This window comes from Danio rerio, chromosome 7 (genome assembly GCF_052040795.2).
Source record: "Danio rerio strain M-AB ecotype USA chromosome 7, GRCz13ab, whole genome shotgun sequence".
NCBI lineage: Eukaryota > Metazoa > Chordata > Actinopteri > Cypriniformes > Danionidae > Danio > Danio rerio.
This window is the reverse complement of record NC_141027.1, coordinates 19,552,169-19,564,687: the sequence shown is the minus strand read 5'-3', so window position 1 is coordinate 19,564,687 and position 12,519 is coordinate 19,552,169. Positions and strand designations below refer to the sequence as shown.

Genomic DNA, 12,519 nt, shown 5'->3' with positions numbered 1-12,519 from the left:
AAATCATTTACCTTACAGTCATTCTTTACCATATATATTTTTAGATTATATACTATATTTTGTATGCTCTGTGAAACTATATGCTAACCGAAACTCGCCTTTGTGATGTATTTTGCATACTAATGAGGCATTTTGCAGAAAGAGCTATCTTGGACAGGAACTATGCAGCAGAAACAATAAAAATAACATGTGTCTCTCGCCTCTGATTTCCTGTGAAAACATACTGGAGCCTATGTAGGTCTCTAAGAATGTGCATTTAACTGGTCCAGTTCTTCCGTGCAGAAAAGCTGACAGAGAGACAGAAACAACCCGCCTTCTCCTTCTTCTGTGGAAAAAAAACTGTGTCTTTAGTGCTGAGTACACTGGTGTGTTCTCTTGGATAGCATTGTATAAATAATAGGACACATTTGTGCGACCCAGGGCCCTAATCGAATTATTCATTTGTTCTTAATAAATTACTAATATTTTTTTTAATTGATCTCCACCTCCTGAGTTTGTGTTGAACACGCATGGAATTGATTATAAATTCCAACAATATATTTTAACATTTATCAGAGTTATATATAAATATTATGACATACGGTATAACCTATATTTATGAATTCCTTGAACATTTGCAGGTTTTCATGAATAGGCTACTTTATCATAATACTTTACATTTAAGTACAGCAGTTTTCTTTTAACTTTTTAAGAACCGTGCCATTTTTAATAACTTTTAAAATCACATTTTAATCTAAACGTTGATGTCTTATTTACTTATTTATTTATTTTTTTACCTGTGTGTTATTGTTCAATCTATTTATATGTTTAAAGTGGCTAACAAATAATAAATATTCATAATAATAAGAATTAATCTGCCATGTTTGTGAACTGTGCAGAGCTGTAGCTGCTTAGTCATTATGGTGGTACTTGGAGAGACCATTTTTTCTGAGGTGGTACTTGGTGAAAAAAGTTTGAGAACCACTGATATAGAGGTTGATATAAAATAAGCTTGATAGATTTTGACAACTAGTTCAAAATTTTTGTATGTAATGACTCAAGTAATGAAATGAGGACTATTAGTTTTCTATGGAATGACTATTCAGCATTCACAAGTTTAGACTGACATAAGGAAATGATAATGTTATAAAACAGCAGAGAGTTGTATGAAAGCAATTAATGCACATCCAAAAGCATTTGCAGTTTGTTGGAAGGAATGAGAAACTGCTACTATGATGTGCGCAATCAATTGTTAATTAATCTCTAATTGTTTTGAGAGATGCATTAACTGTTGTGCAAATGTAAATAGTGTTGTGAGAAATTCACACACTCTTTCTAGCTGAAGTAAACCTCTCTATAACCTTTGCATCAAAGCATCAAATCAATATGTTAAAATATTTTTTGACAACTGAAAGATGAATTTGGTGCCCGTCCACCACTTCAGTAGATGTTAAAATCTGACCATACATATATTTTAAATGAGACCTAGGGTGTCTCGAACATGCACACAGATCTGACTAACTATACAAACTCTTTGCAAGACCTGAAGCTAGCTTCTGCTGATGAAACGGCAAACTTTTATTTCAGTAAAAATTTCTTTAATATATTTATTGTACACAACTGGTCAAAAGTTTTCAAACAGTGAGCTTCATATTTGTAACATATTAAAGGACACCAATGATGCAGAATCAATCTTTGAAGGACAAATTCAGTGTTGCCGGATATAGCAGACTTTACCAGCCTAAAAGCTGTCTAAAACCTGCCCAAACACACAACCCCCCAAAAAAACATTTGATTAATATTTTAATAGAATTTTAATTGAATTTAATCTAAATTAATCAAGTTACTTTAACTGTCATCATTTTAGTCATACAGCAACACCTTTACTTTCGAAATGGGGTATACATTTATCGTATTTGGCGTTTTAAATTCTTTTGATCATAATTAGGTGCTGCTTGTCAATCAGACAACGCATCTATGTGTGTCTTGCTGTTAATTGCAGAATAAATGATCGATAAGTATCATGATATCCGATGAGAGTTTAACTGCAGGCGCTGGGTGATGAGCGTGCAGGTGAAGGGGAGTCGGATTTTTCCGGGAGTCAGATTTTGATAGAACTTGTCTCCACCTCCTCTTGTGGGTGGGCCCATGCGGTTTGTACTATGCACTGGTCACTACTAACTGAATGCAGTAGGAGCACACAGTTAGGTTTCGTTATACAAGTTGCATATAAAATTTACGTTTCAAAACCGCCCAAATTTTGTCAACCCGCCAAGTCATTTTTTACCCGCAAAGTCAAATTCAAAACCGCCCAATCTGGCAACACTGTAGGTATAGTGTGTCCACAGTCATTTTGAAGTGAAATTACCACACGTGCCTTTTTAAAAAATTCCTGATAGGATCCAAACCCTAGAGATTTTGAGGCCCACTACAACATGACGTAGGAGTGCACTTTTCCCTTCCCACCAAATCGATTGATAGAATCCTAATAACATGTCTTCATAGAGACGCATATAAACATGTCCACAGAACAGGATTTGCAAAAAAAAGCTGATTAAAAGATCTGCTCCAACTCTCTACAATCATCTGCACCTCAAGAATGAGTTTTACAAGCTTAAAGCGTTTTTTAAACAGTGCATGTTTACTATAAAAATATAATAAAATGCAGTTTTCTGTAAAACCATAAAGGAAATTGAGGGATTGTGAAGCACACAGATCATGTCACTAGTTAAAATAGATTATTTTTACTGGATTAGAACATTCTTCGAAACATTTAGGATCATGTAAGTAAGTCAATTACATATTGTGCCTTTAATTCAAAATCTTTGGTACAATTCAGAGGGAATCCTCCTCTGGCCAGGCTACTAAATTGTAACACTAAATCAAATGTTAACAATTTTTAAGTAAACTAACATATTAGGACTGTATTAAGATAGCTACATTTAAAAAAAGGGTACAAAAACATGTATTGGTATGTTTTGTCCTGTAACACTGTTTAACATACATACTGGTAATACATGACTTGTGTTAGTGATATATTTGATTGTGGTATAAAGTATTACTGTAAGTGTATAATATACACAGTCTCGCATTCATTCAGAAGCTGCAGGTGGCGTCATAACAATAACAGGCTGAAAAAGACAACGAAGAGCACCATGTTATTATTATGCGCATCATTAATGCTGCTTTTAAGCATCTCAGATTTATGGAATGAGCTTTTCTTACCACGTTAGACCTGGGAGAGCAGCATGGAATCACCTTGCAGCAGTATGCGGCTAATGTAATAGCCAGAATAATCTGAACCATCTCCAAAAGCTCGTCTAACAAAATCAGTTGATTAAACAGCTTCTGTGAGTAGAGAACAAAATTAAATAGCAATAGAAAACATCACTTGGGAAACATTTAAAAAAAGAATTCAAATTTCCGAGACGGGCTAATAATTTTGTCTTCAACTGTATATGAAGAATGTGGTGAACTGCACACAATGCCAAAAAAACCTCTTTAAAGGTGGTTGACTTACCTCGGTATGTGAAAATGTAATTCTATTTAAAATATTTCTCAAATATTTTAACATAACATTTTTCACACTATTGCCTTTTTTTCTGGAGAAAGTACTTATTTTTATTTGACTGGAATTTTAAAAAAATGATTGACTACAGAACAAACCAATGTTATCGAACAACTCGCCTTATTAACCTAATTAAGCATTTAAATGACACTTTAAGCTGAATACTAATGTCTTAAAAACAACAAAAACTATTATTTACAGGCATCATGGCAAACGCAAAAGAATTTCGTTTATTAGGAATGAGCTATTAAAACTATTATGCTTAAACATGTTTTGGAAAATAAATCTCTTCATTAAACTTGACTAGGGAAACATTTAAAAAAAGAATTAAAATTTACGAGACAGGCTAATAACTTTGTCTTCAACTGTACATGAAGGATAAGGTGAACTGTACATAATGCCAAAAAAAAAAAACCTATTTAAAGTGGTTGACTTACCTCAGTATGTAAACATGTGCTGTTGCTTGGTATTTGTTCATAGTAATTTTCATGGTAATTCCAGCAGCCACCAGGGTGGAAATGTTGCTCACTTAATGTGATTACTACACAGACAAAATATGCCACAGATGTGACGACTTGCATTCCCAAACAAGCCTTAAGCTGTTAAGAAATAAAATGACAGCAATCCAGAAATGCTTATTAATTAGGTGCATTTTCAGTTTAGGCATACTATGATAAAATAATGATGTGTTTTTGGAAATTTCTTTGTTTTTGCAGTGCGTCCAGACATACTGTTGGTAGGTGGAGATTCTGAGCTGCTATCGCCACACTGCCAGAAATTATGCCCTGTTTAAGACAAAAGGTGTTACATATCCTTTTCAAAATTGGTTCCAGATGATGTCTGAAATTGGAGTGTGAGCCAGGCCTATTATTACTGAAGATTCAGAGACAATCTAAAACATGATTAAAATGCCAAAATATATTATGAAAAAAACTTTGGATCCGGAAACATTACATACGCCACCACTTAACAAGCTGATTCTATGCAATAACGTTACTACAAGCTGGAGATTTTCCAACATGTCATGTTTTGTGGTTCGAAAAATACGACACGTGACACTAGAACAACATGAAGGTGAATAAGAAATGATAACATGTTTAAAATTTTTGAGTGAACTAGCCCTTTAAATTAGGTTGTGTTTATCTGCAGGATGAAATTTGAGACATGTTTAAACCCTATATTTATTTATTTTTTACAGAAAACAATAATGATAAATGTATACTTACAATACTTGAGAGCAGAATAGTTATGTTTGTAGCCCATGCTTCAAGATAAAATGAAATTCTCCAACCAATAAAGAAAACTGTAATCGCGATCTCCGTGATCTGTGGAAAACGACAACATTAACAGTCCTCCACCAGTAGATGTTTTGAAACCACATGGTACTGTACATTCACACCAACTTCGTGTACCCCTAAAATCTTGGGTTCTCCCTCCAGGTATTTGTATTTATGACGGGGGTTCTTCTGGAAAGAAACTTCCACTAATGTTCCAGCCTCGGCCGAGTCGCTGGGGCTCCGGGCTGCAGCCTCCACAGACACCGCCGCCTCAGCCTCGGGTTCAGCTGCTGCTTTCAAGCATCAACACAAGTCTCTGGGTCACTTTCGACTGGTACACATACTCATTTTTACACACTCGTTACATATTAGATGTCTTACTTATCATTTTCTTTTGCTGGTCTGTAAAGTTTCCCTACAAAACAAATTCTGGATCCGTGAAAAGGGCTCTTGTCTTGTGGGGGTTTGGGAATGTTTCCGCCCCTCTCCCATCTGGAGTATGAGGAGTTAATGCACTTTTTGGACTATACAGATAAGGCTGCATGGACTTAAACCACACGGGGCATGTCCGCACTATGACTTTAGTTTATGAAAGTAAACTAGATGAGTTACAAGCAAAAACAATACAGAATGTGTAGCCTATATTGACGAGACAAAGAATACACATTCAGTTCCTCTCATAATTAAATTGAATATGAAATATGAAATGTTTCTCTGTAGGTCCACTGTTGTCCTTCCTCCTTATAGTTTCAAATGTCCTCTACAGCGCCATTTTTATATATATATATATATATATATATATATATATATATATATATATATATATATATATATATATATAATTATAGGGGTAGAAATAATCCTCAAAGGAGACCATATATCTTCAATGGTTAAATCTGAATGTTACAGTAAACTACGAGAATACTTTTATGTGAACATAAAACAAATAGTGACTTTATTAAAGTTTCTTCTCCTCAGTGTCAGTAGGGTGCATGTTCACGAGCTCTATGGACAGATGTACCGGATTCCCGCATGACCTTCTCTGTTAACAAAGCTCAGACACAACCATTGTAACCTCAGCAGTGTGACTAAACGAGACACACATAAAGGGCAGAGCGCTGTCATGAACTCTGACAGCAAGAAGGTGAAACTGTTAAATAAAATCTTTATTTTTAGTTTATGTTTACACAAAACTATTCTCATAGCTCGATAATATTCCAATTGAACCATATAGTCTCCTTTAAGGATGGTTTTGGTACCTTACTGGATTTCGAGTCTGAAACCTTGCTTTCATGGAGGATGAGGGAGCTCTCACATTTCATTCATTCATGCATTTTCTTTTTCGTCTTAGTCCCTTTATTAATCCGGGGTCACCACAGCAGAATAAACCGCCAACATGTCCAGCACATGTTCTACGGAGAGGATGCCCTTCCAGCTGCAACCCATCTCTGGGTAACATCCATACACACTCGTTCACACACATACACTACAGACAATTTAGCTCACCTGATTCACCTGTGCCACATGTCTTTGGACTGTGAGGGAAAATGGAGCACCCGGAGGAAACCAATAATGCGAACGTGGGGAGAACATGCAAACTCCACACAGAAATGCCAACTGACAGAGCCGAAGCTCGAACCAGCGACCTTCTTGCTGTGAGGCGACAGCACTACCTGTTGCGCCACAACATTCATTCATTTTCTTTTCGGCTTATTCCCTTTATTAATCTGGGGTCTCCACAGCGGGATGAACCGCCCTAATTCATTTTTATATTTACTGTATTTTATTTATCTATGCTTGTCATTTATTTGTTATATATTATTCGAGATTCACTCCCCTACAAAATCCCGCCAATCAAATAATCCTGTTAAATCATCTGGTGAAATTGTATTCACAGCACAATATATATCACAAAAATCCAAAATATTGTGATGTCAGATATTTCCAGTATTGCGAAGCCCTAATTCAAGAATTCAGATATTTGTTAAACTAATTTTCATGACAAAACTCTTTTTCAAAACTTTTCCATGCCTGGAAAATGCATGTCAGAATTCCATGACTTTTCCAGGTTTTCTTTCTTTTGCATATCCAAAAATTGTGTTTGTTTCTGTTTAATTTTAACTCACATTGTGGTTGTTTTTTTGGAAATGGAAAAAATGGCATTTTTAAACCTGCATATTTATTTTTAGACTGTGCAATATCATATTTTTAACTTAAGAAAATTTAAGAAATTAATATCGGGTGGAATAACCATGATTTTCGATCACAACAAATGAAAAAAAATTATATTCTGAGCAACTTTCAAAAACGGATCCATTGTTTAAAATCCTGCCCCTTTGTGTTATATAAAAAAGTCAACATTGTTACTTGGCTTGATCTTCAGGCAAATAACAGTTTAAAGGTTGCAAAAAAAAGAGCAGCATATAGCCGAATAATAAGTTCAGTACATTAAAAGACAAGCCTTAAACATCATAGTTTCCTTGTTCTCATGTAATTCATGTGTGCAAAATCCCAGCGAATAAGAGGAATAAAACACAGACTGTGACAATCCACACTTGATTATTAATACACACCCTAGGCTGCATTTTAAAAACAATGTGTGTTTGTAATAAAGAGAAGACAGTAAAATGCCCTGTTTTCTGTAAAACCATAAAGGAAATTAAGGGATTGTGACGTCAAAGGACACAGATCATGTCACTAGTTAAAATTGCTTATTTTTTTGGATTTGAACTTTCTTTTACATTTGGGATCATGCAAGTACATACAGTAAGTCAGCAAAATATACAACATTGATGTAGTGGTTTTTTGATTATTTTAATGAAAAGAAATGTACATATTGTGCCTTTAATTCAAAATCTTTGGTACAATTCAGAGGGAATCCTCCTCTGGCCAGGCTACTAAATTGTAACACTAAATCAAATGTTAACAATTTTTAAGTAAACTAACATATTAGGACTGTATTAAGATAGCTACATTTAAAAAAAGGGTACAAAAACATGTATTGGTATGTTTTGTCCTGTAACACTGTTTAAGATACATACTGGTAATACATGACTTGTGTTAGTGATATATTTGATTGTGGTATAAAGTATTACTGTAAGTGTATAATATACACACTCTCGCATTCATTCGGAAGCTGCAGGTGGCGTCATAACAATAACAGGCTGAAAAAGACAACGAAGAGCACCATGTTATTATTATGCGCATCATTAATGCTGCTTTTAAGCATCTCCAGATTTATGGAATGAGCTTTTCTTACCACGTTAGACCTGGGAGAGCAGCATGGAATCACCTTGCAGCAGTATGCGGCTAATGTAATAGCCAGAACTATCTGAACCGTCTCCAAAAGCTCGTCTAACAAAATCAGTTGATTGAACAGCTTCTGTGATTAGAGAACAAAATTAAATAGCAATATTTACAGTTGAAGACTAAACGATTAGCCTTCCTGTGAAATTTGAATCTTTTAAAAATATTTCTCAAATATTTTAACATAACATTTTTCACACTACTTCCTTTTTTCTGGAGAAAGTACTTCTTTTTATTTGGCTGGAATTAAAAAACAATGATTGACTACAGAACAAACCAATGTTATCGAACAACTCTCCTTATTAACCTTATTAAGCATTTAAATGACACTTTAAGCTGAATACTAATGTCTTAAAAACAACTAAACTATTATGTACAGGCATCATGGCAAACGCAAAAGAATTTAGTTTATTAGGAATGAGCTATTAAAACTATTATGTTTAAACATGTATTGGAAAAATAATCTCTTTATTAAACTTGAATAGGGAAACATTTAAAAAAAGAATTTAAATTTACGAGACAGGCTAATAACTTTGTCTTCAACTGTACATGAAGGATAAGGTGAACTGCACATAATGCCAAAAAAAAAAACCCTCTTTAAAGTGGTTGACTTACCTCAGTATGTAAACATGTGCTGTTGCTTGGTATTTGTTCATGGTAATTGTCGAAGTAAGTCCAGCAGCGACCAGGGTGGAAATGTTGCTCATTAAGAGTGATGATAATACAGACAAAATATGCCACAGATGTGACGACTTGCATTCCCAAACAAGCCTTAAGCTGTTAAGAAATAAAATGACAGCGATCCAGAAATGCTTATTAATTAGGTGCATTTTCAATTTAGGCATACTATGATAAAATAATTATGTGTTTTTGGAAATTTTCAGACATACTGTTGGTAGGTGGAGATTCTGAGCTGCTATCGCCACGCTGCCAGCAATTATGCCCTGTTTAAGACAAAAGGTGTTACATATCCTTTTCAAAATTGGTTCCAGATGATGTCTATAATCTATAATTAGAGTATAACTAGAGCTAGGCTTGTTATTAATGAAGATTCAGAGACAATGTAAACTTGATAAAAATGCCAAGATATATAGTGCATTATGAAAATACATGACAGTTCTGCTTTTAGGAAGTCTTAAATAGTCTTTAAAATGTACTCAAAAGCATAGAGTTGTGCCTTTAGGAATGATCAATTATTTTAACTCTCTACTGCACGGTGTCACCATATGGCAACGTGATATTTATGTTCATTTCCCTGCCACTGTTTTTTAAAGACCAACATGGTTTTTTTTTGTTGTTGGTAAGAGAAGACCTTAGAGTAGCCAATGATGTGCTTTGGTTAAGTCACATGTCATGCACTGTTTTTCTGTAGCGAATTTCTGACAGACTGACATTTATTGTGAGATGCAGCTGAATGCAAATGTAAACGTCAATAAAAACAAAGGATCAAATTTTGTCAGATCCACAAAAAAAATCTGAAACATCACCTCCAGTAAGGTATGATGACATATTCACAACCAATTTTTTTTTAATTAAATTAGTTTTGTGTAAATTGATCACATGTATGGGCTGCCAATTGGCAACACTGTCCAAGAGTGGAACATGCAATATTGTAATGTGTTAGCTAGCTAGCAGGGTCAGCTGTGAACTTTTAAGTTGTAACAATAACAACATGAAGGCTAGTAATTAGTCATGTGTTAATGGCATTTGCATTATGGATAAAATCTTGTTTTAATGGTAATACTACTTTTGAACAGATATGTATACAGGGAACAGTGTATTAGCGAGCACCACCATGTTCTATGTTAAATGAAAGAAGAGAAGGACAGAACTGGCTCTTCCTGCAGATGAAAGTGAGGGTGAGATGGGTTTTAGTGACCATGAGAATGATGCAGACGAGACTTTTGATAGAGACAGTTCAGGGAAGTTTGTTTTTAATAATATTCAGCAAAAAACAATGGAATAAATGAAAGTTGTCGGAATATCAGTTGTTGCAAAGTATGTATAAGGTGTCATTTATAAGTTCTGTGTTAAAGCTTATAATACTGCAACACCAATTAAATCATTTCAAACAACAAAACTATTTATTATAAGGGAAGTTTTAAATGTGAAATTTCTGAGTTAGATACACTGTTGGACGTTGAGCCATATGGCAACATATCATAAAGTACCTTAAAAGTAAACTTCCACATTTTTTTCACAGCACTTCGAGTTAAGCCATTTCAAGAAAAGAAAAACTGATTAATAGATTTAATAGATTTATCATAATGCATGCGGTAGAGGGTTAAATATATGTTATTATGAGAAATAAACATAAAAATATGTATGTAGTTCCAATTGTAACAAAAAATATGAACAGTATTAAATAAACTAATGCTATTGTCCATAAAATGGTATTGCCCATTCCTGACATCTTTAAAAAAAGTTTTTCAGTTGTGCCCAGTTTTGCTAGATTGGGTAGTTTTGAATTGGATTGAGCGGGTAAAAAATGGCATGGGCTGGTTGACAAAATTTGGGCGGTTTTGAAACATAATATTTATATGCGACTTATTTAACAAAACAACTGTCCTAACCATTCAGTTAGTAGTGACCAGTGCATATTGCAAACCACGTGGGCAAACCCGCAAGAGGAGTTAAAGGAAAGTTGTATAAAAAAAAATCAGGCTCCCCGGACAAATCTGTCTTCCCTTTAAGTGCATGCGCATGACGCAGCCCCAGCAGTTAAACTCACAACGGTTTATGACACTTTTATTAATAATTTTTCCCCACAATTGACAGCAAGAACAAACATAGAAGTGTTGTCTGATTGACAAGCAGCACCTGATTATGTTTAAACCTATATTTTACAGTCAATGGTTTAAACACCAAATAGGACGAATTTAAACCCCATTTCAAAAGTAAAACATACTCTTAACATATCCATGTTGTAACTGCTAGTATCGGTTGCTGTATGGTTAAAATTATGACAGTAAAATCCGATTTAAAATTTAATAAAACATCAATCTTATATTTTGGGTGTTTTTTTTTTGTGCATTTTGGCGGGTTTTGGACAACTTTTGGGCTGGAAAAAGTCAAAATCTGGCAACATGTCCCTCTTCTCCTCAGTCAATATAACGTTACACCAAGCTGGAGATTTTCCAACATTTCTTGTTTTGCGGTTCGAAAAACATGACACTAAAACAACATGAAGGTGAGAGTAGGAAATGATAACCTGCGGTTTAAAATGTTTGAGTGAACTAGCCCTTTAAATGAGGTTTGGTTTATCTGCAGGATTTCGTCGTTTCGCAATGACGTTAAATATTAGGAATGTTTCAACTCCATATTTAATTTTACAAAAAATAAATATATATAATAAATGTATACTCACAATACTGGAGAGCAGAATGGTTGTGTTTGTAGTCCACGCATATGCTTCAAGATAAAATGAAATTCTCCAACCAATAAAGAAAACTGTAATCGCGATCTCCGTGATCTGTGGAAAACGACAACATTAACAGTCCTCACCAGTAGATGTTTTGAAACCACATGGTGCTGTACATTCACACCAACTTAGTGTGTACCCCTAAAATCTTGGGTTCTCCCTCCAGGTATTTGTATTTATGACGGGGGTTCTTCTGGAAAGAAACTTCCACTAATGTTCCAGCCTCGCCTGAGTCGCTGGGGCTCCGGGCTGCAGCCTCCACAGACACCGCCGCCTCAGCCTCGGGTTCAGCTGCTGCTTTCAAGCATCAACACAAGTCTCTAGGTCACTTTCGACTGGTACACATACTCATTTTTACACACTCGTTACATATTACATGTCTTACTTATCATTTTCTTTTGCTGGTCTGTAAAGTTTCCTTACAAAACAAATTCTGGATCCGTGAAAAGGGCTCTTGTCTTGTGGGGGTTTGGGAATGTTTCCGCCCCTCTCCCATCTGGAGTATGAGGAGTTAATGCACTTTTTGGACAATACAGATGATAAGGCTGGACTTAAACAAGATGGGGCATGTCCGCACTTTGACTTTAGTTTATGAAAGTGAACTAGATTAGTTATAAGCATAAACAATTCAGAATGTGTAGCTTATTGACGAGACAAAGAAAATGTATTCAATTACTCTCTTAATTTTGGTAAATATGAAATGTTTTTCTGTTGGTCCACTGTTGTTGTTCTTCCTTCCTTCACTGGTGGTTTCAAATATCCTCTACAGCGCCATTACATGCAGTTTGAGCTTAAAGGGATAGCACTGAAGTCAAAAAAGGGCCATATATACTTGCTAAACAAAAGAAAAATTTGCAAACAAAAAATAAAGTATTGAGCAAAAATAAATTAATTAATTAAAATCTCCAAAAATCGCAAAGCGGAAATTTATTTTTGAAAGAAAAAATAGTTTTGCTAACAAAAATAAA

The 12,519-nt window shown here is 34.8% G+C and overlaps 2 protein-coding genes across 6 annotated transcripts; both read right to left on the bottom strand.

The window, feature by feature from the left end:
- Positions 1 to 2,771: 2,771 nt before the first annotated feature.
- On the bottom strand, positions 2,772 to 5,325 carry si:ch211-212k18.9. Of its 4 annotated transcripts, none has more exons than XM_087260880.1 (7): positions 5,206 to 5,325; positions 4,960 to 5,117; positions 4,774 to 4,872; positions 4,279 to 4,332; positions 3,985 to 4,146; positions 3,205 to 3,327; positions 2,772 to 3,110 (listed from the first exon to the last, which is right to left on the bottom strand). In XM_087260880.1, the coding sequence occupies exons 1-7, from the start codon at positions 5,210 to 5,212 to the stop codon at positions 3,072 to 3,074; spliced, it is 642 nt and encodes a 213-aa protein (XP_087117006.1). In that variant the 5' UTR covers positions 5,213 to 5,325; the 3' UTR covers positions 2,772 to 3,071. The 4 variants fall into 4 exon arrangements, with proteins under 4 accessions (XP_087117006.1, XP_087117009.1, XP_087117007.1 ...); XM_087260883.1 differs by having other exon boundaries at positions 3,985 to 4,088; XM_087260881.1 differs by having other exon boundaries at positions 4,960 to 5,114.
- A 2,309-nt stretch (positions 5,326 to 7,634) lies between these two features.
- Positions 7,635 to 12,056, bottom strand: si:ch211-212k18.8. 2 transcript variants are annotated; one of them, NM_001386716.1, is given in 7 exon segments: positions 7,635 to 7,988; positions 8,084 to 8,206; positions 8,746 to 8,907; positions 9,021 to 9,074; positions 11,498 to 11,602; positions 11,691 to 11,848; positions 11,937 to 12,056. In NM_001386716.1, coding segments are annotated over 7 exon segments (648 nt in total). In that variant the 5' UTR covers positions 11,944 to 12,056; the 3' UTR covers positions 7,635 to 7,949.
- Positions 12,057 to 12,519: the final 463 nt, after the last annotated feature.

Coding starts and splice junctions, on each gene's coding strand:
- si:ch211-212k18.9 (XM_087260880.1), bottom strand. Junction 4,873..4,959: donor GAGAACCCAAGATTTTAGGG/GTACACGAAGTT, acceptor CGTTTTCCACAG/ATCACGGAGATCGCGATTAC. Junction 3,328..3,984: donor GCACATGTTTACATACTGAG/GTAAGTCAACCA, acceptor CTCTACTCACAG/AAGCTGTTTAATCAACTGAT.